This window comes from Heterocephalus glaber, unplaced genomic scaffold (assembly GCF_053883595.1).
Source record: "Heterocephalus glaber isolate CG9 unplaced genomic scaffold, H.glaber_assembly_v1.0 deba00001773, whole genome shotgun sequence".
Lineage (NCBI taxonomy): Eukaryota > Metazoa > Chordata > Mammalia > Rodentia > Bathyergidae > Heterocephalus > Heterocephalus glaber.
In genome coordinates, this window is record NW_028258463.1 from 8,184,924 (window position 1) to 8,208,565 (window position 23,642).

At 45.1% G+C, this 23,642-nt stretch overlaps 1 protein-coding gene and 1 long non-coding RNA gene across 6 annotated transcripts; both read right to left on the bottom strand.

The window, feature by feature from the left end:
* On the bottom strand, positions 1 to 7,552 carry Snx11 (sorting nexin 11). Of its 5 annotated transcripts, XM_087202240.1 has the most exons (10): positions 7,451 to 7,505; positions 5,992 to 6,334; positions 5,081 to 5,140; positions 4,647 to 4,802; positions 3,913 to 3,967; positions 3,331 to 3,417; positions 3,156 to 3,256; positions 2,719 to 2,814; positions 2,399 to 2,611; positions 1 to 1,463 (listed from the first exon to the last, which is right to left on the bottom strand). In XM_087202240.1, the coding sequence occupies exons 2-10, from the start codon at positions 6,063 to 6,065 to the stop codon at positions 1,184 to 1,186; spliced, it is 1,122 nt and encodes a 373-aa protein (XP_087058366.1). In that variant the 5' UTR covers positions 6,066 to 6,334; positions 7,451 to 7,505; the 3' UTR covers positions 1 to 1,183. The 5 variants fall into 5 exon arrangements, with proteins under 5 accessions (XP_087058366.1, XP_021095752.1, XP_004859655.1 ...); XM_021240093.2 differs by lacking the exon at positions 5,992 to 6,334 and having other exon boundaries at positions 7,451 to 7,552; XM_004859598.3 differs by lacking the exons at positions 4,647 to 4,802; positions 5,992 to 6,334 and having other exon boundaries at positions 7,451 to 7,552.
* A 3,445-nt stretch (positions 7,553 to 10,997) lies between these two features.
* On the bottom strand, positions 10,998 to 18,949 carry LOC147821036 (uncharacterized). Its single transcript, XR_015447715.1, has 3 exons — positions 15,104 to 18,949; positions 14,972 to 15,008; positions 10,998 to 11,516 (listed from the first exon to the last, which is right to left on the bottom strand). It is a non-coding gene; the product is annotated as an uncharacterized LOC147821036 (long non-coding RNA).
* Between the last annotated feature and the right edge of the window lie 4,693 nt (positions 18,950 to 23,642).

The following is a 23,642-nucleotide window of genomic DNA, read 5'->3' on the forward strand; positions in this document are numbered from 1 at the left end:
TTAAATACTTGCGTTTTATTTCAGGCCAAAGGCCCTCAACTCTGAACGAGATGCCACCACAGAGGCTGGGAGTGACAGAGCCCACACACCAGGGAACGGCAACAGCTTGGTGTGCAGGCTCGAGGCCTCTTGTGCCTCATCCTCATCCCTGGGCGGCTCTTCCTCCTGGACTGAACAGGCCCCCACCCCCCACCCCCCGACTCTGTGGCCTCCAGAGCCCTGGGGATGGAGCTGCCGCTAAATGGGAAGGGACTGGGAACAGCTAGGCCACCCCAAGCCTGCAGGCAGAACAGGGCTGCTCCAAGACAAAGCTCCCGGCCCCTGGCTCCCTCCAGCCGGGACCAGTGCCCCTCTCCCAAGCTTGGAGCTGGCCAAGGTCTTGGCAGCTGCTGAAGCCCCAGCAAAAGGGGCCTCGGCACCTGATCTGCCCCGCGGGATTAGTGAGGAAAAACAAGTAGCTCGAAGGGAGTAAGCTCTGGGCCAGGAGGTGGCAGGAGCCCAGCACCTCAGAAACACAGTGCTCCGGGAGCCACAGCAAAAACTGAAGCTCCACAGGAGGCTGAGGCGGGAGGATGGCGAGTTCAAGGGCAGCCTGGGCAACTCAAGACCCCATCTCAAAATAAAAAATACAGGGTAAGGATGTGGCTCAGTGGAGTAACCATGGGTCCAACGTCCAGGACACAAAACAAAAAAAGGGGGGCGGGCAGCCAAGAAGAGAATGCAACCCCATGGGCACAGCTGTTGGGCCCATGTTCAACATGGCAGCCGGTCAGGTCCCAAAGCCTCACCTGAGGCTCCCACCACAGACTCACCCACAGACTGGGCTCCCAAGAGACTAAATCCAGGCTCCTGTGCAAAAACAGCAGCCCCCAGTCCTGCAGTGTAACTTAGCTGCGTAACATCTGTTCTACAGAGGAGTCGGGAGGGACAATCTCGACAGACCTCTGTGCACCCTACCACCCCCTCCCCACTGTCCCACCCCATCAGAACCAGTCTCCTGCCTGCACCTTCTCTGACTGTCTTTTGGGGGTGGGGGGCTGAGACAGGGTCTATGTAGCCCAGGTTGGCCTTGAACTCACAGAGATCCTCCTGCCTCAGCCTCCTGAGTGCTGGGATGACAGGCGTACGCCACTACGCCTGGTTCATTCTCTGTCTTCAAGTAGACCAGAGCTCAGAGCAGACCTTAGTTTTCCCAAACTGCATCCAACTGGCCAGCATCCAAAGGCACAGCATGGTCGGCCCCCTCAGCCGTCCTCGCAGGCTGGGGAGCACAGCGGCCCTCATCAGTGTCCGGCCGTGTGCAGCCACAGCATGGCGGTGAGGAGGAAAGGGGCAGCGCAGGGCTTTCCAGGGAAGGTGCCTCGGAGTCGACCACAGGGGCCCACACTGCCAGCCGGTCCTGCCCGTCCCTGGGGGGTGGCGAGGGCGAGGCCCTCCTCCCAGACCTCGGAAGGAAGCAGCAACTGCAGAGCGGGGCAGGGAGGGAAGGAAGGGGACAGCCAGGTCGGCCGAGATGAGATGAACGGTGCACCCGAGCCACGAGTCTCAAACAGCCACAGAAGGCACTGAAGCGCGGATTCGGCTTAGTCCAGATGGATGCAGTCTGGACACATTAGTAGCTGCCATGGTGACCCCATGCCCTTTGTTTTGCACGAAGGGTGGGTTGGGGTTTTTTGGGACAGGGTCTTGCTATGTAGTGCCAGCTGACCTTGAACTCACTATGTAGCCCAGCCTGGCACTGAACTCACAAAGATCCCCCTGCCTCAGCCTCCCAAATGCTGGGATCGCAGGCAAGTTCCAAAGTACCTGGCCAGTTTTCTTTCTTTAGAATATGTAAATGTCCAAAAATACGAAGTGGTGATTGGCAGTTGCACAGCTCTGTGAATTTACTAAAATCTATAGAACTACACACTAAAAAGCTAAAATTTATGATACATGAATTTGAGGTCAATAAATTTTTTGGTTTTTGTATTTCACCACACCCAGCAATCAAGTTATTATTTAAATAGGTATACAGGGATAAAGAACAGGACAAATAAGGGGGCCGGGGGTTTAGCTCAGTGGTTCTGCCACCTGCCATGCAAGCGCAAGGACCCCAGTTCAATCCCTGGTACCCGCCCCCCCAAAAAAGAACAGGACAAGTAAGAGGCAGGTGTGGTGGCACGTCTGTCCCCAGCACTCTCGAGGCTGAGGCAGGAGGATCACCATGAATTTAAGGTCAGCCTGGCTACATAGTGAGCCCCTGTCTCAAAAAAAACAGGTCAAATGAGAAAGCCTTGTTCCTCTTTCTCGTTCCCAGGTACTCAGAGACAAGGCCTGCTTCGAAGCTCCCACGGTGCACAGCACTTACCCTATCAGAAGGCACTGCCCACAGGCTGCACCACAGCGCCCACCTTACCTGTTGGGCTGATCACCCTGTGCCTGGCCGGCCACACCCAGCCGCTCCTCCTGGGCCCAGCCACAGTTGGACATGGCGTAGAGCAGGATGGCGTCGGCCACCGTGGTGGGGCTCCGGCCCTGCACGCAGGCCTCGATCTCGGGCACTGAGAGCTGGCTTTGCAGGAAGAGGTGCAGCTGGCTGTCCGACAGGAAGACCACGCTCTGCAGGACCCTGGGGTGACCCGGGCACCGCGACACAGGGCGTCACTGCGGGAGCTCGGAGAGCAGAGCGCTGCCCAGCTCCCACCCTGCAGGCAGCAACCCGGGGCTTCCCCTCACCTCTCCAGGAAGTGCTGCAGGCCCTGGCGGCGCTTCTCAATGAACTCGTCCGAGCTGCCGAAGAAGGGGGCCTTCCCAGGAAGCTCGGGGACAGGGCTGTGGAGTCACAGTGGGGCAGCCAGGTTACACGAGTGTCACATCCGGGGCAGCCACGCCAGCCCTGACAAGGAAGTCCCCTGAAGAGACAACCTACATGGGTGTTCACTTAAAATGGGGAGAAGCCAGGCGTGGCAGTGCACACCTGTCATCCCAGCACTAGGGAGGCTGAAGCAGGAGGGTCCCTGTGAGTTCAAGGCCAGCTTGGGCTACAGGGCAAGACCCTGTCTCCAAATAAAGACGGAAGCCTTTCTCAATGCCTGGTGGGTCGAAAGCTGCATTCACTGCACTCCAGTTCCCATCACCTCCCCAAGACCCGAGAGGGACCAGAAGAAACTCACATCAAGCCAGCATTTCTCTGCAGCTGCTTTCTCAGCCACACGAACTCGCGGTAGCGGCGCCGCACACAGGAAGTCTTGGCAGTGAAGGCCTTGCTGTTGGTCTGCAGGGAGGCAAGGCAGAGGGTTAGGCGGGGACCACCGAGGGGCCTCCAGCCCCACCCTCCCACGCACTCACATGGAGGAAGATCTTGTAGTCCACGTAGGAGTTCCAGGAGCCCTCATTCTGCACGCGGGGGTCCTGAACGCGCACTGTAATCACTTCCTGCGGGGAAGAAGCGGCCCTCAGCACCAGCGGGCATAGGGCAGGGCACCTGGATGGCTGGCACCAACCGTCCTGCATTTTTGTCACTCATCCAATTCAGTGCTATTTTCCAGGCACCCACTACTTGTTGGGCCCAATGCTGAGCACTGGAGAGACAGCACAAACAAGAGACAAAAACCCCTGCTCTCCAGTCTACACTGCAAGCCGCTTATCTATAATCCCAGCACTCAGGAGGTTGAGGCAGGAGGATCGCTGCGAGCAAGCCCAGCCTGGGCTACATAGTGAGTTCAAAGCCAGCTTGAACTGCAGAGCAAGGCCCTATCTCCGAAAAACCAAAATAAAACAAAAAAGGAGCTTCCCTTCCCAACCACGTTGCTGCTACTGACTTCTTTCTCCTGGCTTCATTTGCAGTTGGTGGGGCCACCAGGGGGACTGCGTAGGACAACGCTACTGTGTCTGTGCCTCCCCTCCAACTTCACCCCAGACCACTCTTACCTCCTGCTCTGGGTTCTCCAACATCCTACGCCCAAGGCTGGTTGGAAGACAACATCTGACAAGGGACATAGGATACAGGGACAAGCTCAGTTAGTCACTGCGCTTCTGTCCCTACCACTCCCCGCCAGGGCAAAACCCTCAAAGTTTCTAACAGACAGCCCCCGGGGAAACCCAGAAAAAATTTTTTTTTTGGGTCCTGTGTAAAACTTAAAAGAGGAAGCAAAAAATGAAAATCCAAACACCCACACCCACACCCTACATCAGCTCAGTGCAAAGTTAAAGCCCCGGAAGGTTTGATACAAGGCCACCTCCACCCAAAACATGCTGGGGCCTGTGCAGAACACATTTGAGGTGGCCAGAGAGGCAGGTTCAGCTGTAAAGCTTTTGCTTTAGCTGGGCTTAGCAGCACGCACACCTGTCATCCCAGCACTTGAGAGGCTGAGGCAGGATCGCTGCGAGCCTGGGCCACATAGTGAGTTCAAGGCCAGCCTGAACTACACAATGAGATCTGTCTCAAGAAACAAAAACACTTTTGCCTTTAGGGATACAGGCACTGCAGCATCTGGCCTGTATTTGGAGCAAAGCTTTGTAAGAGAGCCTAACAGCGCCCCCTTCTGGCCATACTGAGAAAACCAAGCCGGTACAAAAACCAATGCTCCGGTGCCTCTTTGTCTCCGTAACCACAGTCACCTCCTGACAAGTAGGTCACCGAAGGGGTGCACTCCGGGGAGCACCTGAGAGGGCTGCCCGGTGGAGGCGCCCCTGATTGAATCTGTTCTCTGGCACCAGAGCCGGGCGGTGTAATCACTTCCTTGCGCGACGTGGCATCCGCTTTGTACCTCTGCCCAAGCTCCCTCAGCTGTGCAGGTCGGCTCAGGATGCACTCTCTCCTTTGCAAAGATTCATTAAAGCCTCAGCCCTGATGTCCCCCAGTGTGGCCGTTTACATGCAGAGCGACATCACCCACTCCGACAAGGGGACCATGAAGACTGCGGCTCAGGGCCACTCCAGTCCAAAGGGGCCCATGATGTCACCTTCCGTTAAAATACAGCACTAATCTTGTCACTCCTAAAACCACTCCCACAGCATCCACCCTTGCTGCCGCCTCCATCCCCGTACCCTCTCTTAAGAGCGGAACAATAAGGTTTAATTTCCCTTTCCAATTTACCTTGAAATGAAAACTGACTTCAGCCAGTAAGTACTGCCAACAAATGATCCGGGCCAGCTCCTGGGAAAACAAGACTCTCTCAGCCCCCACCCCCCCATGCCCATCCGCACACCCACTCGTTGTTACAGTCCCACAATTAATTTCAAACACATTCTCTTATTAGTTCTGCCTCACCATTAGAAGAGCATGTAATGAGTTTCCTTCCATTTTATGTTTTGCTAACACAAGGCGAACGTTTCAAGAGAAGGGGAACTCATTTACAGCCCGAAATTAGCAGAGCAAACAGCTTTTGCAATTCTTTCCAATATACCAGAAGGTCTCTCTGCAGACAGACACTGCACACAGCGACAAAGCGACACACACGGTAGGTGACAAAATCAGCTGCGCTGCAGAGTAGACCTGCATCTTTGCAATTTCAGTGCCGTATTCCACGGTACTCTTGCTGACAAATGATTTTTCACCACCACCAAAGGGTCCTGAACTGAACCCTCGTATAACATTCCAGATATAAGCAGTCCAGGTGCTGTGACCAGGAAGAGCAGACAGATTTGTTGTGAACAATTAACCTCCTTAGATTTTTTTTTTCTAAGTTTTTTCTTCTCTTCTCTTTTCAAGCATTGGTAAACTGTCAGCACAGGAACAGAGTTAAATATTCTGATGCATCTTTTCACAAAAGTAACAACAGGCAGGATGATGTCAAGGAAACTGTGGTCATCCACACCTTCAGTGGAGTCTACATCTGCGCCTGGAAAAGTCTCCTAAATTCAGGACCGGAAGTCAGTGACTAAAAAGCTCACCTAGGGCCAGGGATTTAGCTCAGGGGCATCGAGCCTGCCTGGGAAGTGCAAGGTCCTGAGTTCGATCCCCGGTACCAAAAAAATAAAATAAATAAAATAAAAAGCTCATCTTACCTTTGGTCTTGAGAGGAATTTGAATAGGGCCCTGTATCACCTCCTTGTGAAGTTCTTCTTCCCTTTGAGCCCATTATCACTTAAACACAAATATCTATATACTGACTTAAAAAAAAACAGGCCGGGCATGGTGGCACCTAACTGTAATCCCAGCACTCTGGGAAGCTGAGGCAGGAGGATCACAAGTTCAAGCCCAACCTGGGGAAATGAGTGAAACTGATCCCGTCTCAAAATAAAAAATAATACATTAGCTGCGGATAAAGCTCCATGAGAAGATCCTAGGTTCCATCCTCAGCACCGAAACAAAAAAATCCAAGAACCCCAGAGATGCAGTGTACTGAATCTAAATTTAAAGGGCACCGAGAAAGTTTTCACTGTAACTTTCATTTAAAACACGGGAACAAATACAAAAATCTACACTCTAGGTAATAATTTCTAGCAACTACTATTCTCCATCTGCTTCCTTCCCGAAGACATTTCCCAGAAGAAAATAAAGCTCAGTTATGGCTGAGGAGGAGCAGGAGGTTCTTCAGCTGTACAGCAGCATACAAAGGATGGAGTAAGGGGCCCCCTAGGTTACATAATTATTCCGTGCTATTTGCCCAGCCCTTTTGATCTCAACTGTGTATCATTTACTTTCTCTACCTGTACCAGCACCAATAGCTGAGTGAGAACCCAGCTGTTTGCCGTTTACAAGGTAGATTTGTTTTTTGGGTTTTTTTTAAAGGTGGATTTGTTGTAAAGCTTTTCAAAATCTTAGGAAATTCAACCGGGCGTGGTGAGATCGCAGCATTCTGAGACACCGAGGGAGGAGGGTGGCAAGTTTGGGCCTGGCCTGGGCAACTTAGTGTCTTGGCAAGGCCCTGTCTCAAAACACTGCCAGGTCTGGGGACGTCCCTCCGTGCGAAGGCTCTGAGTTCCATCCCCAGTACCCAAACAAACAGCTCTTCTTCCTAAACACCCACAGGTGGTAGAGAAACCTTCCCCCCCTGACCAAGCTGTGTGATCTCAACCACGCAGCTGTGTTCCGTGTTTTTGTCCATCTGTAACCCGCTCCTCCTTACAATGGGGAAGAAAGGCGCCCACGATTTAGCGCGTGTCCTGTGGGCGTGTACAGCATTTGCCATTACTCCCAGCCCTAGTCGCTCGGGTAAATGTCCTCAAACTAATTACAGCCACTCATCTCCTCCATTCTTAACGAGCTAAGAAGCCAAAGAGCCCCGTGGTCTTGTCTTTTCCCGATAAAGGTTGGGAGTGGGAAGGAAAGATTCCTTACACTCGCAAAGTAAACAGGAAAGGCAGGTTTCTTTTCTAGGATCCCCAGCAAGCCCTCACCTTCATCACAAGTAGTGAGACAGCCCCTTCCCTAGGGTGTCAAGCGAGACCATCACCCAAGTACCCACGACCCCTCACCTGCGAGCAGCACCCAGTCCCCAGAGACCCGTCCACGCCCACTAACCCGAGAGCAGCGCCCACTCCCACAGAGACAGTTCCATTTAGCCAGTCAGGGCTTCTCCTTCCGGGTGAGTCACCGGCACCCCAGTGCACGACGGGAGATAGCTCCCGACCAGCCAATCCAAGCCACGCCGGAGGCCCCGCCCCCACAGGCTTGGGCTCTCAGTGGCTATGAGTTCCGGGAGGCGTGGCTATGCCCCGCCCAGGCCGAGAGCTGGATGAAATTGCGTCTCCACTCCCAGCGCGGGAGTGTGGGCGCGGACGAGATGGGCGGTAGTGTGCTGACGCCCAATCCAGTGCTGCATCCTGCCCGCCGCCGTGGAGTGCAGCCAATCAGCGTCCGGGGCGCGTCCTTAACCGTGTGTGAGTCCCGGGAAGGGGAGTCATCATTGTTGATCAGTTCTGCAAAGTGCAGTGCGCAGTGTGGGCAGTCCGGGAGGAGAGCACCCAGATTCCTGGAGCCTCAGTAAATCCCTAGAGGGCCCGCTTGAGCCCGGTGAGTTCCAGTTCCCCGGCGGAACTCAGATTCGGGAAGCTACGGATCGTCAGCGAAAACCAGACTTTGAGAGGGCCCAGCAATTTAGGGTCTCGCTGAAACGAACGTAAAGGATCGCGCAGGTAGTTAGCAAGCAAGAGAACTGTGAAATATGCTCGAGACTTCTGATGTGATTAGAATGTCTTCTGCCGGGCGTGGGGGTCCACGTCTGTCATCCCAGACTCGAGGCTGAGGCCGGACGATCCCCGCGAGTTCGAGACCAGCCTGGGCTACATAGCGAGTTCAAGGCCAGCCGGAACAGCATAGCGGGACTCTGTCTCCAAAAAAAAAAAAAAAGTTTTTTCAACGCCTATTTAAAGATAAGTTTGGCAGACATATTCTTGCCCGGAGTAAGGCGATTTGAATACAATACACAGCACTACACCGACCTTGTGTTCTTGGATCAATCCTAAATCTGCAGGAACCAGTACAAAGTGCCATGATAGTTTCCTCGTCTGTATAATGGAGATTATTGCACTTAACACAGTGTTTCTCAGATTTTTTGGTCTTGGGCTCCCTTTACATAATTTGTTTTTTTTAGTTTTTTTGAGACAGGATCTCGCTATGTAGTTCAGGCTGGCCTTGAACTCACTGTGTAGCCCAGGCTGGCCTTCAACTCCTGGCAATCGTCCTGCCTCAGCCTCCTGAGTACTGGGATTACAGGCGTGCATCACCATGCCCTGCATAAATAAACTCTTTAAATTTTTTATTAGTACATGTTTATAGTACATAATCGCATATTGGGAAGTCAGTATACGTAGGTAACACATCTTAATTTCATTTTCATCCTCTTTCCCTCTCTCGCCTATCTCGTGGTCCCCTTTGTTTTTGTCAAAAAAAAAAATTATCTCCCTGTTTCCAATTATCTCTTTTGTTTTGCTCTTTATTTATATTTTGGATTACTCATGTAAAAGAAGCCCTGCAATATTTAAGCATGTGTGTCTTGATTTATTTCGCTTAACATTATAGGTTTGTTTGTTTGTTTGTTTTGAGACAGGGTCTCACCTTGTAGTCCAGGTTGCCCTTGAACTCATGACAGTCCTCCTACCTCAGCCTCCCGAGTGCTGGGATTGCAGGCGTGCACCAACACACCTGGCAACATTATGGTCTTGAGGTGCATTTAAAGTTATTAAGGGACCCATGCGTTGTGGCATCCACCTGTAGTCCCAGCCCTCTAGAAGGCTAAAGCAGGAGAATTCCAAGTTCAAACCCCAGCTGGGAAATTTAGTGATTTAGCAGCAAGACCCTATCTCAAAATTTAAAAGGGCTGGTGATGTAGCTCAGTGCAAAGGCCCTGGGTTCAATCCCCAATACTAAAAGAAAAAGTGATTAAGGGGTCACATATGATGCACACCTGTAACCCCAGCTCTCTTCAAGGCTGAGGCAGGAGGATCTGAATTTTGGGACTACATGGTAAGACTTGGTCCCATAAAACAAACAAAAAACAGTATTCTATGAAAAAGCAGCTAGTTCAGCTCACATATCTCAACTGCATAAGCATCATACTTCAGTAAGCAGCAGACGTGCTTCATGCAACCGTCTTATTTCATCTTCTAGAATAGGGAAAAAAGATTTCACAGTTAATTAGTTTCATTGTTGATAAAGCAGAAGTAGGCTGTTGAACTCTTTTCTCTTGTCTGCTGTTTAACTTTTTCTTTTCTTTCTTTTTTTAGACAAGATCTCTCTGTAATTCAGGCTGGCCTCAAATTTGGGGCAATTTTCCTGCCTCAGCTTCCTGAGTGCTGGGATTACAGAGGTGCACCGACATGTCTGGCTCAATAATTTCTAACTCTTGATAATGGAACCAACCCTTAATACCTGAAATGCCAGCAAATGACATAATTACACATTAAGCATTTGTAATCCAAAACCCAAGTTTGAAATGCTCCAAAAATCCAAAGTTTTTTGAGCACCAATATGACTCTACACCTCAGCTTCTATGACAGTTTGCAGTCAAAATGTCAACACACTAAATATACCATATAAAATACCTTCAGACTACGTGTGCATAAGATATATATGAACATAGCCAGGTGTGGTAGAACACACCTGTGATCCTAGCACTTGGGAGGCTGAGGCAGGAGGATTGCCATGAGTTCCAGGCAAGCCTGAACTACATGGCAAGACCCTATCTCAAAACGTCCCCCCCCAAAAGATATGTATGAACATAAATGAATTTTATGTTTAGGTTTGGGTCCTATCCTCAAGATATCTCATTTATGTATATGCAAATATTTTGAAATCCGGAAAACTCCAAAACACTTCTGGTTCCAAGCATTTCCAATGGGGAATATTCAACCTGTTCCTCTGTAACAGTTATCTTTTTAACCAGTCAGAGGTGTAGGTGCATGATTTGAGAACTGCATGGGGGCGAGGGGATCCTGAACTCACTGTGGCTGCCCTTTAACTCACTATGTAGCCCAGGGTGGCCCAAACTCCAGGCAATCCTCCTACCTCAGCCTCCCAAGAGTGCTTGAATTATAGGTGTATGCCAGGACACCTGGCACATTTTTTCTTTTTTGCAGTACTGGGGATTGAACTCGGTCATTGTACCACTAAACTACATCCCCAGCCCTTTCTATTTTTTATTTTGAGACAAAGGCTCCTGAATTCCCCCCACTGGCCTCAAATTTGTGATCCTCCTGTCTCAGCCTCCTAAGTAGCTGGGATTACAGGCATGTGCCACTTTAGCCTCCTTTTTTTCCCCAGTACTAAGGATCAAACTACAGGCCTTTGCACTGAGCTACAGTCTCAGCCCTTTTTTACCTCTATTTTATTTTATTTTTATTTATTTTTGAGACAGGATCTCACTATGTAGTTCAAGCTGGCTTTCAACTCATTACATAGCCCAGGCTGATCTCAAACTAGCAGCAATCCTCCTGATGTAGGGCATGTAATACACAGACCTCCGAATAATACAAGGGAAACATAACTCCCAACCTGCTAAATGTCAGACATGCTGAGTTCGTGTTCTCTAAAATCGCAGAATGAATTCTCGGAACAACAGAGGTTAAGAGTAAGAAAAATTTATTGAGAGAAAGACAGCTTCTGTCTAAGAGAGAAAAGGAAGTCCAGAAAGTGGGTTGCCTGGGGACCCTGCTTTTCAAGGGAGTTTTATTGAGCAAAGCCACGAGGTCAGGTGGGCCTAAGGTGGGACAAAACTACAGTCAACTGATAAGATTACAAATATAGTCACTTAGGTGATATTGATTAAATGAGGATAAACTGGGAAAGCAAGTCACATACCAAGATTGCATGGACCAAACAAGGATTTTTCCTGGAAGGAATGGGCTAGGGCGGCTTTGGTCCCCACGCAAGGTGATTGATGCCTATTTAGAATATCAATCTCCTTTCTTCCTCCCTAGGGGAAGTATGTGGGTGTAGTCAATTCTCTTTGTCTTGGAGCCGCATCTTCAAGGAATGTTCCCTTTTGGTGACCCTCCTTTGGCTCACTACATTTGTTGATTCCTGGTCCTCTGGAGTCCAGCAGTCTTCCCGCTCAGGAGCTTGGGTGACTCATCAAAGTTGTAGGATCCTGTAGGAAAGATTCCCTCATGTCCTGGGTCCTCATTGACCTTGGAGGGCCAGGGCCAGAATATTGGCTATCCTCTTAGCCCAATTACCTTTCTAGTTCTGGTCTCCAAACTTTAGTTTGGAGAAGATCAATGACATTAGTATTGCAGTCCAACCAGTGAGCTTAACTATTATAATTTTATCTGGATATCAAGCACTTTGAATATAAAGTACAGCCAGAGGATTGTTATTCTTTCCCAGTTATAGTTGTTTTCATAGTTGAATCCCTGCAGAATGTTAACAGACAATAGTTATACAGATTTGCAGAGAAAACTTGAGATCAAGAGCCACACATATCGCGGCCTGCTGCGCAAGCTCAAGGACCCGAGTTCGATCCCTGGTACCAAAAAAAAAAAAGAGCCACACATAGTATGTTAGGATGACAATCATGATGACATTATTTTTGCTTTTTTTTTTTTTTTTATGGTACCTGGGATCGAACTCGGGTCCTTGCGCTTGCGCAGCAGGCGGCGAAACCGCTGAGCTAAATCCCCGGCCATTTTTGTAACACACTTAAATCTCCATCTTAGTATAGAATAGCCTTTTAGTCAAACATATCCATCTAGTCCACAAAAAGCTGTCGCCTAATTTGTTATTTTTTAATGGGGTGTCATCGAAGAAGTATTGTCTGAACTGCTCAGTGCCTGAGCATCTCTAAGTGTAGTGACACATATATAACATACACATCACAGTAAGTTTTGTTTTATTATTATTTGACTGGTGATCTCATGCTGACTTGACTTGTACCTCTTAGCACAAGTAGCTGGAGCATAAGAGAAAGACAGATATCTGAGCCTAAAAAAAGGTTATCAAGATTGTTACATAAACAATCCTGGTTTTATTTATTTGCCACTGGGGATCAAACTCGGGACCTTGTGCTTGTGAGGCAGGCACCAGAACCACTGAGCTAAATCCCCAGTGGCAATCCTAGTTTTATATCTTAGAAGACCTGTACACTTGGAAGGCATGAATACATTTAGTACACCATGAAATTAGCAATAATGGCTATCACAAATATATGAAAACCTTTGTCCCTTAATTTGCTTTTGTACCAAGAGCATCTTTTAATAAAACCTTATTTTTCCCCACAAAAAACCCTTTTGTTGATGACCAATGTAAACATATCACAATAATATGCTTAGCAATGTTTATTGGGGTGTGTCTCCCATAAGACTATGGAAATTGGGGTCCCATTAGTGAACAAAGGCTGGAATAAGATATTGCCAAGCAGCTACTCCTTTATTCACCAAGGGCAGTCCTGTCCAGCAGTTTCTGTAAGCCTAAGGTGTCCCCATTTAATTATTTTAACAAATCTTTTAGTTGATCTGTGAGAACCAGATCATAACAATTACAGATTATCCTTGACCAATGAAAGACTCCCGTGTTATTGTACACAGACAACAATATGCATTGCATTCATAAAACCAGTCTTGACATCATTGTGATCAGCTAGCAACCTGGGTGGAAGGACGCATGTCCTTAATTCTAATGACACTTATCTATAAGCCAATTTAAGTTATAGACAATTATTTTAAAATCCAAAAAGGCAAAAGGAAGAAAGAAATTGTTGAGCTCAAACAAAATAGTGGTAAGACAGATTGGACAGACAGACTAGCACACATAAGACAATTTGTTTATTAACCAAAGTGCACTCAGATGTATTTGGCCAAGTCCAATTATAATAACCCTTTTACAGTTTTTTTGTTTGTAACTATAAATAAGACTAGTCACAACTTTTTGTAGGTCAATTAATAGAGATCTCTTCTACTAAGAATCAGAAGAAATAAAAACCTTTTACACCTGTGAAAGCAAAGAGTTTTTAAGATAGGCCCTAGGCTGATGGTTTGTCTGATAGCCATAGGCTCCCTCTGGAAGGAAGAAGTCCTGCCACACTGTGAGGTGTATACACAGTGAGATCTTTGCCTAAAGTCAGCTTGGATGTCACTGGTACCAGGAGGGCTACTACAGACACACAGGACATCTCTTTGTTACAATGTCTAATTCATGACTCAGATACTCCACCAGCTGTCGAGCAGGTCCCCAGTCCTGTGTAAGCACTCCCAAAGCCACGCCCTGCCTTTTATCAACATACAATGGAAATGGTGTCCTTTCATAGGCTCAGTGTTGGGGCATTTAGCAGAGCTTGTCTGAGCTTCTGGAATCCAGTTTGGGAATCAGGTTCCCTCATTAAAATATGAGTATCTGTCTTTGGGGCTTCTTTTATAAGCTGAGAGAGGGGTTGCACAATTTTACCATATCTTGCTATCCAAAGGAGACAAAGCCTATAATTCCTAGGAATCCCCTTAGCTGTTTTAGTCTTGGGCTGTGGGAAGGAAAGAATTAGTTTAATTTTTTTCTTCCCCCAGCCTTTGGGTTCTCTTAGATATGATAAGGCCCAAATATAATATATATTTACCTCAAATATATATTTTACCTCAAGGCTGCAAAGTTGTACCTTAGATCTAGAAACCTTACAATCCCTGTCTCCTAGAAAATTCAGCAGACCAAGAGTGCCTTGGCTAGAGAGCTCTTCTGAGGGGGCATATGACAGTATATCATCTACATATTGTAAGACCACGACCTGAACATTCAAAACATGCCAAGTAGTGGGAAAGCACTTGCCCAAAGAGATGAGGACTGTCTCTCAATCCCTGAGGAAGCACAGTCCACCAGAGCTGAGAGGCCTGGTGGTGAGGATTTTTAAAGACAAAAAGAAACTGGGAATCTGTATGTAAAGGAATACACAAGAAGGCATCTTTTAAATCTAGCACTGAGAACCAACTGGCATCTTCTGGGATCTGAGAGAAGAGAGTGTATGGGTTAGGTACCACTGAGTGGATTGGCACTACCCCCTCATTTATTAATCTAAGCTCTGGAATCAACCTCTATTCCCCATTGGGTTTTTTGTATGTTTTTGTTTTTTGGTACCGGGGATTGAACTCTGGACCTTGCACTTGTAAGGTAGGCAGCGGAACCACTGAGCCAAATCCCTGGCCCTCCCCATTGGGTTTTTTAACTCCCAAGATCAGAGTGTTGTACAGGCTGTTACAATCTTTAAGTAAACTGTGTGCTCTTAAATTATCAATTATAGGCAATAATCCTCTCTTAACTTCAGGCCTTAGAGGATATTGTCTCTGGTGAGGAAAACTAGTAGGATCTTTGAGATGTATTGGTATCAGAGTGGCTCTTATCACTCTACCTATCTTACCTTTAGTTGCCCATACTTCAGGGTTTCTTTTTGTCTCTACAAGGGGAAGGCAGCATACCTGATGAGGGTAGATATATATGAAGTACTTAAACAAGATAAAATCTCTCTCCCCAGGAGGGAAACTGGACTTTCAGGCATAATTAAAAGGAACGTGTAAAAAGAAAACCACCCCAGTTATAGCCTGAAGGTTGTGAGAAATAGTGAGTTACCTCTCTTCCAGTGACTCCTCTCACTGAGGTATGATGGCTGGAAGGAAGGCCAGGGTTGGAAAAAAAGGAGAGAGAGACACTCTTAGCATCCAGCAATAGGATGGTTTCTTTTCCCTCTGTGGTCATGATTACCTGGGGCTCCTTTGTGGCGATGACAGTCCGGCCAGAGGGAGAAACCAGAGAGTGTCCCAGCCCTTCAGTCTGACTGGATCAGCTGGTACGATGGGTCTGAGCTCTGGGCTTCACCTCAGAGTGCAGTCTGACTTCCAGCAGCCACCTTGGTGGCCTCTTATGGCAACTCCTCTTAAGGTGGCCTGGACTTCCACAGCATAGCAGGTGAGATTAGTAGTCTTGGAGCTCTTCTTGGGGCCCCCAAACTAGACGTAGGATCTGTTCCTTTTAAGCCTGCAACAAAGGCAGGCGTCTTCTCTTGGTCTCTTTAGGAGTTTTTTGTTGTTGTTTTGTTTTGTTTTTGTTTGTTTGGGGGTTTTTTTGGTACCAGGGATGGAACTTGGGACTTTGCACTTGTGAGGCAGGTGGCACTGAGCGAAATCCCCGTCCCCAGTCTTTTTGTTTTTTACCCTTGGCTTCCTCTGCTCTTGAGTATAAAATACTGAGGAGGCAATTTTTACTAAAGTATCAAGTGATCTATCTGGAGCAAAATCCATCTTTTGTTGATCTTTTATAATATCTGGGGCTGACTAGGTAATAAACCTGTCTATAAGAATAATCTGTCTTTCCATCAAATAAGCAGCTAGAAATGTATGTTCTACCAAGGCCTTTTGTAAATGATCTAAGAAGGCAGAGGGGTTCAACCTTCAAGAATACATGCCTGAAGATGTCTCCTCTTCCAATCTCCCCTTTGGTTGGTAGGCTAGCGGGGGGACTGTGTGGTCTCCAGCAAGAGCCAGCTGTTCCATGGCTGTCTTTTGACTTCTAAAATTAAGATAATATTCATCTCCAAACGTAGCAGCTTGTAATGCTGCTTGTCTCTCACTAGAAGTCAATGTTTGATTTAAGAGTAACATTACATCATAGGTGTAAGTCTTTTAAAGACTTCAGTGTATTTGTTAAGATTGTGAAAGCTTTCCTAGATCTTGTTTTTCTGTCTTAGGTCACTGACAGGAAAGGACATATGAACGTGGGTAGTCCCGTATGGCTTATATTTACATTTTGAACACAAATAAGAATTATTTCTTAATATAAAGAAAGTCTGAACATAAGGTAATTCTGGCCATTTCCCCTCTTTGTTACAGTACAATTCTAGTTGTAAAATAGTGTCATAATCAGTACTTCCCACTGCATTCAATTTTGGTTCTAGGGGGTAGGCAGGCCATGCGCAGGTGCAGAAAAATATTAAACACCTCTTTTTCAACAAGCAAGGGTCAAACATTTTCCAGGGCTTAAGAATATGTTCCAAAGGAGTAAGAAGTTTTGACATTGAGTATCCCATCAGAAACAATAGAAAAAAATTGGTGTCTCTTTTAATTTCTATTTGATTTCTATATCTTCAAGGTGTCCCCAAAGTGACTCAATTTCAGGGCAGGTGACTGCCATCTGGAGAGTGACCAGAAGGTAGTTCAGGCCAGACTATGCACCAATTTACTGGTGCACAACTCTATCTTCTCTGGGAAATCGTGTTTTATTCCAACAGGGGTTACAATTGATTTTAGTTGTAACAGTCAGGTTTCAAAGAAGGAAGCATTGCTAGCAAACCAGTAATCAAGAGATCTAAACTGTTGTTTTCTAATTCTTTGAAAAAGAGTGGGAAAATATCAAACAGCAAGTTGGAAATAGTTGGAGCCCTTCTCAGCCTGTAAAAGAGATCACCTCTAGGGATAGATAGAGTCAGGTAAAATGGCTCAGAGAAATCTTGCCCTGGGCCCTAGGGTGAAGAAGCCTGTACAACATTCCTGTTATCTACCTAATCACTCAAGCAACCTTCCTTAGCTGAAAAACAAGGCTATGGTTTATTCAAGGTCTAATCTAAAATTTCTACATCTCTGAAGCTCCCAGGTTAAACATACTCATCATCTAGCAACCACAATTCACACATTAGTAGAGGCACATTTATCAGTTTTCTACATGAACATGAAAGAGAAATGCTGGCTAAAATCCCTTCTTTACTCTTAGTTAGCATATTACAAAGCACAAGTGGAAGTTGCTAGCTGATTGCTATTCTCCTCCATGAAAAGCAAACAGTTGTTGCAGCTTGACTTCCTGGAGGGAGGGAGGGTCTAACTACAGGGTGGTTCAAAGTTAACTCCCAACGAGTTGGAGAAAAGTTCAGGGGGAATTTCTAACTTTCTAGCAGAGAGAAAAAGTCTAAACCTGTAGCTCAACTTTTAATGGAGGCTTAAGAGAGGGCTCTAAAAGTATCATCTGTGTTTACTCTGGAACAGAGAATACCAAAAGATCGCTGAGTTACATCTCACCTCACTGAGGAGTGCTGATAGGGATGATGGATAAATGGAGATTTTTCTCCTGGTTACCCAGTCAGGCTGTCAGGACTCAGCTTCCACTGAGGAACCTTTGTGTATCCACGAGAGAGTCACCCTGGCCATGACCCCTCAGTTGTCCTCTTAGCTTTTATTGGTCCATGCAACCAGAGATCTGTCTCTGGAAAGGAATCTAGCTGCCTGTCTATTCACCATTTAGTCCACAACTTAGCAAAAGTATTTTCCTCCCCTTCACCCATAAATGATGAAAATCAGACCTGGGAAGAGAGAGAGAGTCAGGTTGGGGGTTCTCTCTTAAACTAAATGTGTTTCAGTTCTTTAAATGTCACGCTTGGAAAATAGCTTCTTCTGTTCTCACCCCAAAGTCGGTTCTTTACATGGAGTCTCAGGTTCAGTGTCCTGAAGAAAATTGCTGCCCAGAACACTAAGCGGGGACATCACTCTCGTGTGTGTCCTGAACAGGCAAAATTCCGATGTCTCTTCTAAGCCAGAGATGGGATATGTTTTCCTCATTTTAGATGACTTCCCTGTTTTCAGCATTAGCAAACACTCATTTTCTATGAGCTCAACTTAAAAGTTCTTAGCTGTTAGATAGGAAGGAAAGATTGGGACACTTTAGGGTTCCTTTTTTGCTAATATTACATACCTTTAAAAGGAAAGAAATAGGGGCCAGGAATTTAGCTCAGTGGTGCTGCTGCCTGTCTCAAAAGCACAAGGTCCTGAGTTCAATCTCTGGTACCAAATAAATAAAAAGAAAGACATAAAATAGCAGGGAAAGATCAAAAAAGAGATCAGCAAAAGAAAATCTTTTCTCCTCATGTTCACAGTGAGTTATTGAGACAATTTGCTCATGAGTTGGCATGAGCCTGGAAAGGCAAGAATGGGGAATCTCAAAAGCTACGATTGCCTCCTCACCCCTGGAAGATCAGACCAGAAAGGAAACTGAGGCAAAACAGGCTCAACATTTTCTCTATAGAGTATAGAGAAAGACTGGGTCAGAATGTCTCAGTGAAATCTGTCCCCCAAGTCTTAAGAACTGCTACTAGCCTGTTGCCTTGTTAACTGGCAGATGGGGTCCTGTGATTTATTTTTTTCCTGTGATTTATTAATAGATATGTATATTTCCTAAATATAAACCAGATATCTTTTTTTTTTTGGTACCAGGGATCAAATTCAGGACCTTGAGCTTGCCAGGCAGGTGCTGTGCCACTGAGCTACATCACCAGCCCAGATATCATTTTTTTAAAAACGCATTTTACAGAATTTTATTTCAAAGTCCAGTAGCAGCCATTCTAACACTACTCTTTCCCCCCCCCCATTAAGTTTATTGGTACATTTTCGGTATAAAATACAGTTACATTCATCATTGGGATCTTGTACCTTTACATGAGTATCTTGGTTCTTATTTTTTTCCCCTTTCCTTGCCCTCCCTTCACCCCCTCCACCCTTCCCTATTTGCAAAGACCTTGTTTCCATTTTTTTTTCTCTTTTCATATTTTTTTTCTTTCCCTTTTTTCCCTTCCCCTACCCCTCCCAATTCCCCTGCTCTTTCAGACCTTTTCTTCCTGTTACACAATATCAGTTATACATTTTTTAAATTACAATATTAAGATCTAGGAGACATTACCACAGATTTTACAGAATTTAAAAGGATATAGAAAGCATATTACAAAAATCTGTTTTGAAATAAATTTGACAACTTCTAAGAAGTACCTTGGAAGACAAATTAATGAAATTAACTCTAGAGGAAATATAAAATTTGAATAGCACCTATTAAACAAAGTATATTGCTAGCTTGAAAACCTACCTATATGACAACAGCAGGCTTATAAACATTTTAACTGATAAATTATATCAAACAATTAAAGCAGAAAAGAGAAGGAACACTTCTCCCCTCATTTTAGGAACTCAACACTGTGCTAATCCTAAAACTGGATAAAGATAATAGAAGAAAAAAGTATGAACATAGATAGAAATTTGTTTAACAAAACAAACTCTCAGAAGTCAGATCTGGAAGGATGTAGAAGGTGGTTTTGTTATAGGGATGGCAGTGTTGGTTCAGCATTGGAAGATCCACCCCCAAAAGTCATCATTTAAACAGAGGAAAGGAAGAAGCCATATGATCCTGTCACTAGTTGGAGAAAAAGTACTGGACTAAATTCTACAGCTGTTCATGGTAAAAGCTATCAGGAGCCTAGAAGTAGAACAGAAACTTCTCAACAGATTAAAGACATGTACTCCATACTCCCAGCAAGAATGCCTTATATAAATGGAGAAGATACAATGCTTTCTCCTTAAGGTGGGGAACAAGGGCAGATATGCTTACTCTTTATCTGTCCATTAAACTTTGAAACCTAGTCCCCACCAAAATAGTCTGGCAATAAAATGACACAACTAGGACAGGATTGGCATGGCAGAAGCAAAATCTTTATATGTAGATGAAATGATTATCTACAGAGAAAATACTAAGAAATCTCTAGGAGCCCCTAGAACTTGTACTTGAATTTAGCAGGATTAGAAAACACGAGGTATATGTAAAAATTCAGGTCTGTGTATACTTGCTATAAATGAAGAATTGGATATTGAAATTTAAAAGTTATGTAGGAGTACAAAGGACCTAGAAAAGTTAAAAACAAAAACAGTCTTGGAAGACATTTAGTACCTAATTTTAAGACTTCTTCTAAAGCTACAGTAATCAAGGCAGTGTTGGTGTAAGAAAAGACACATAGATCATTGGAATAAAACAGAGAATCTAGAAATAGAACCACACATGTATGGTCCACTGAGTTTTGCAAGATTATTTAACATTAGCATTTTATAGAATATAAACTCAATTCAAGAGCTGAGGAAGAGCTAGTGTTTGCAGCAAATGGCACTAGAACACCTGGTATCCGTATATAAAAAATTAACCTCAACCCTTTTCTTCCATACATGAAAATAACTTGAAGGGATCTATGAACCTAAATAAGAAAGCCTAAAAGTATAAAACTTTAAGAAGAAATTATAAGGAAAAATATTTATGAATCCAGGGTAGGCAAGAACTACCTAGGATACAAAAAACATGATGTATAAAAGAAAAAAATTGATAAATGGGATTCCATCAAAATTTAGAACTTTAAATGGCATCATTAAAATGAAAAGTAGTCCTTAAACAGACTATATTTACAATACATATAACCTATGACCAGAATATATAAAGAATTCTTAGAGCTCATTAATAGATAACCCAATTAAAATGTGGACATAAGAAGATAATAAATAGCCAGTATAGCACAAGGAATGGTGTGCAATTTTAGAATCAGAAAAATACTAATCAGTACAATAATAAGATTGAATTATACACTCATTAGGGAGATGAAGTCAAAAGTTTTAAAAGCCTTGTCATGACTTTTTCTTTTCGTTGGATTCTCCCGCTTTGCGTTTAATTTGCCACTCCCAATGGATTCATTCTGCTGGGTTTTCTGGGGTTGTGATCCTCATTGTCTTTTCCTAGGGTATTGTCTAAAATTTTTTGGAATGCTGGTTTGGTATTCATGAAGTTCCTGAGGTGCTCTTTATCATGAAAGTATCTTATTTCTCCATCCATTTTGAAAGATAGTTTTGCAGGGTACATCAGTCTGGGTTGGAGGCTGTTTTCCTTTAGGGCTTGAAATACATCACTCCAGGCTCTTCTTGCCTTGAGGGCTTGCATTGAGAAGTCTGCTGTGATTCTGATGGGCTTTCCTTTGTATGTGATTTGTTTCTTTTCTCTTACTGCTTGTAGAATTTTGTTCTTCTGTTGGATCTCTGGAATCCTATTATATGCCTATGTGTAGATTTTTTTTTATTAAGGCTAGCTGGAGTCCTATATGCCTCACTTATCTGTATGTCAAGTACTTTTCCCCTCCTTGGGAAGTTTTCTGCCATCACTTCTGTGAACAGGTTTTTTACGTCATCTGCATTCTCTCCTCTTTCTTCATTGACTCCAGTCAGTCTTATGTTATTCTTCTTTGCATCATCTAGCAGCTGCTGGGTTGATTTCTCGTGTTCCCTTAAAATTTTAAAGCAAGTTTTCTTTTCCTCCTCACTAATTGCAATCTTATCTTCTATATCTGAAATTCTATCCTCACACTGGTTCATTCTGCTGTGCAGACTTTCAATGGAGTTTTTAATCTCTTGGAAATCTGTTTGTATCTGTTTTATGGATTCCATTTGTTTCCTATGTTGGGATTCCATCATGTTCCTCAGATCCTCTATTTTTTTATCTGTGTCCTCTCTAGATTTATTAATCATGTCTTGCACCATGAGCAAAATCTTTGCTGTTATCTGAGTAATTATTTCTGATTTCATTTTTCTCAGATCCTCTTTTGTTGCCAGTTCAGAGAGTCCAGATGGTTGAGTATCAGATTGTTCCATCTCATTTCCCTTTGGGGTTGCTGTAGGTGATCCAGAAGTCTGTTTTTGAGACTTGTTTACATGTCTTCTCATTTCCATGGGAGGGGGTGCTTCTGGTGCCCACGCGGCTCACCTTCTCTGCCCTAGGAGCTTGGGATGGCAGCTGGGGGAGCTTCCTTCTGGGTTCTGGGACCAGCTCAGCTTCTCTGCCCTAGGAGCTTGGGATGGCACCAGGGGAGCTTCCTGCCAGATGCTGGGACTGGCTGAGTTTCTCTGCCCTAGGAGCCTGGGATGGAGGTGGGGAGCTTCCTTCCGGGTGCTGGGACCAGCTCAGCTTCTCTGCCCTAGGAGCTTGGGATGGCACCAGGGGAGCTTCCTGCCAGGTGCTGGGACTGGCTGAGCTTCTCTGCCCTAGGAGCCTGGGATGGAGGCAGGGAGCTTCCTTCCGGGTGCTGGGACCGGCTCACCTTCTCTGCCCTAGGAGCCTGGGATGGCAGCGAGGGAGCTTCCTTCCAGGTGCTGGGACTCAACACTACTCTTCCTTGTACTGTTGTCTAACAAATCAAACGGATCAAACAAGGAATGCTAATAAATTCAGCAACTAAGTCCAAATGCAACATATTTATTGCATAAATAAATATAAAAAGTCACTTTTTTTTTTTTTTTTACATTACCAGGGATCGAATTCAGAACCTTGTGCTTGAGAGGCCACATGGTGCCACTGAGCTAAATTCCCAGCCCAAATTATAACTTTTTTTGATGGGACATATCTTCCCATGTTGTCAGTTTACCATCATTTTAACAAAAGACAATGCATAAAACAGAAAAAAGCATAAAAACTCAAAGCATATGTAGTTGACAAAATTTCAAGACATAAGGCATAAATATTCAAGACGATTTTGGTTACTTAAGTGAGTCACAATCCAGAATCTATGAAACGAAAGCAAACTCTTACCTCCATCTAATTATCTCAGTGGGACCTCCAAACAATATAGGGCATATGATACACAGACCTCCAAATCATACAAGGGAAATATTATAACTCCCAACCTAGATGTCAGACACACTGAGTTTGTGTTCTCTAAAATTGAAGAATGAATTCTAGGAACAACAGAGGTTAAGAATAGGAAAAATTTATTGTATGAAAGATATATTCTAAAACAGACAGAAGGGGATCCAGAAAGTGGGTTGCAATAGATCTCTCTTTTCTTTTTTTTTTTTCTTTTTTTTTTGGTACCGGGGATTGAACTTAGGTCCTTGCACTTGTGAGGCAGGCGACAGAACCACTGAGCTAAATCCCCAGCCCCTAGATCTCTTTTCAAGGGAGTTTTATAGAGTAAAACTCTATAAAGCAGGTATAAGGTAAGACAAAACTATAGTCAACTAATAGGATTACAAGTACAGTCACTTAGGTAATACTGATCCAGTGGAAAATCACAAGGTGGGCATAAGGTGGGACAAAACTATGGTCAACCAGGGCCGGGGATTTAGGTCAGTAGAACCACTGCCTGCCTCACAAGCAAAAAGGTCCCAAGTTTGATTCCCAGTACCAAAAAAACCCCCAAATCTATGGTCAACCAATAAGATACAAGTATAGTCGCTTAGGTAATATTGATTAAATGGGGATGAAATGGGGAAGCAGGTCACATAGCAAGTGTACATGAAAAGAAGAAGGATTTCCCAGAAGGAATGGGCTAGGGGGGTTTTGGTCCCCACTCAAGGTGATTGATGACTATTTAGAATATCAATCACTGCTGTGCATCCTAGGGGTGTTGCAGAATTCTGAGACACAGGAGAGACCAATGGGTATCAGGAGGACTTTATTTTGTATTTATTTA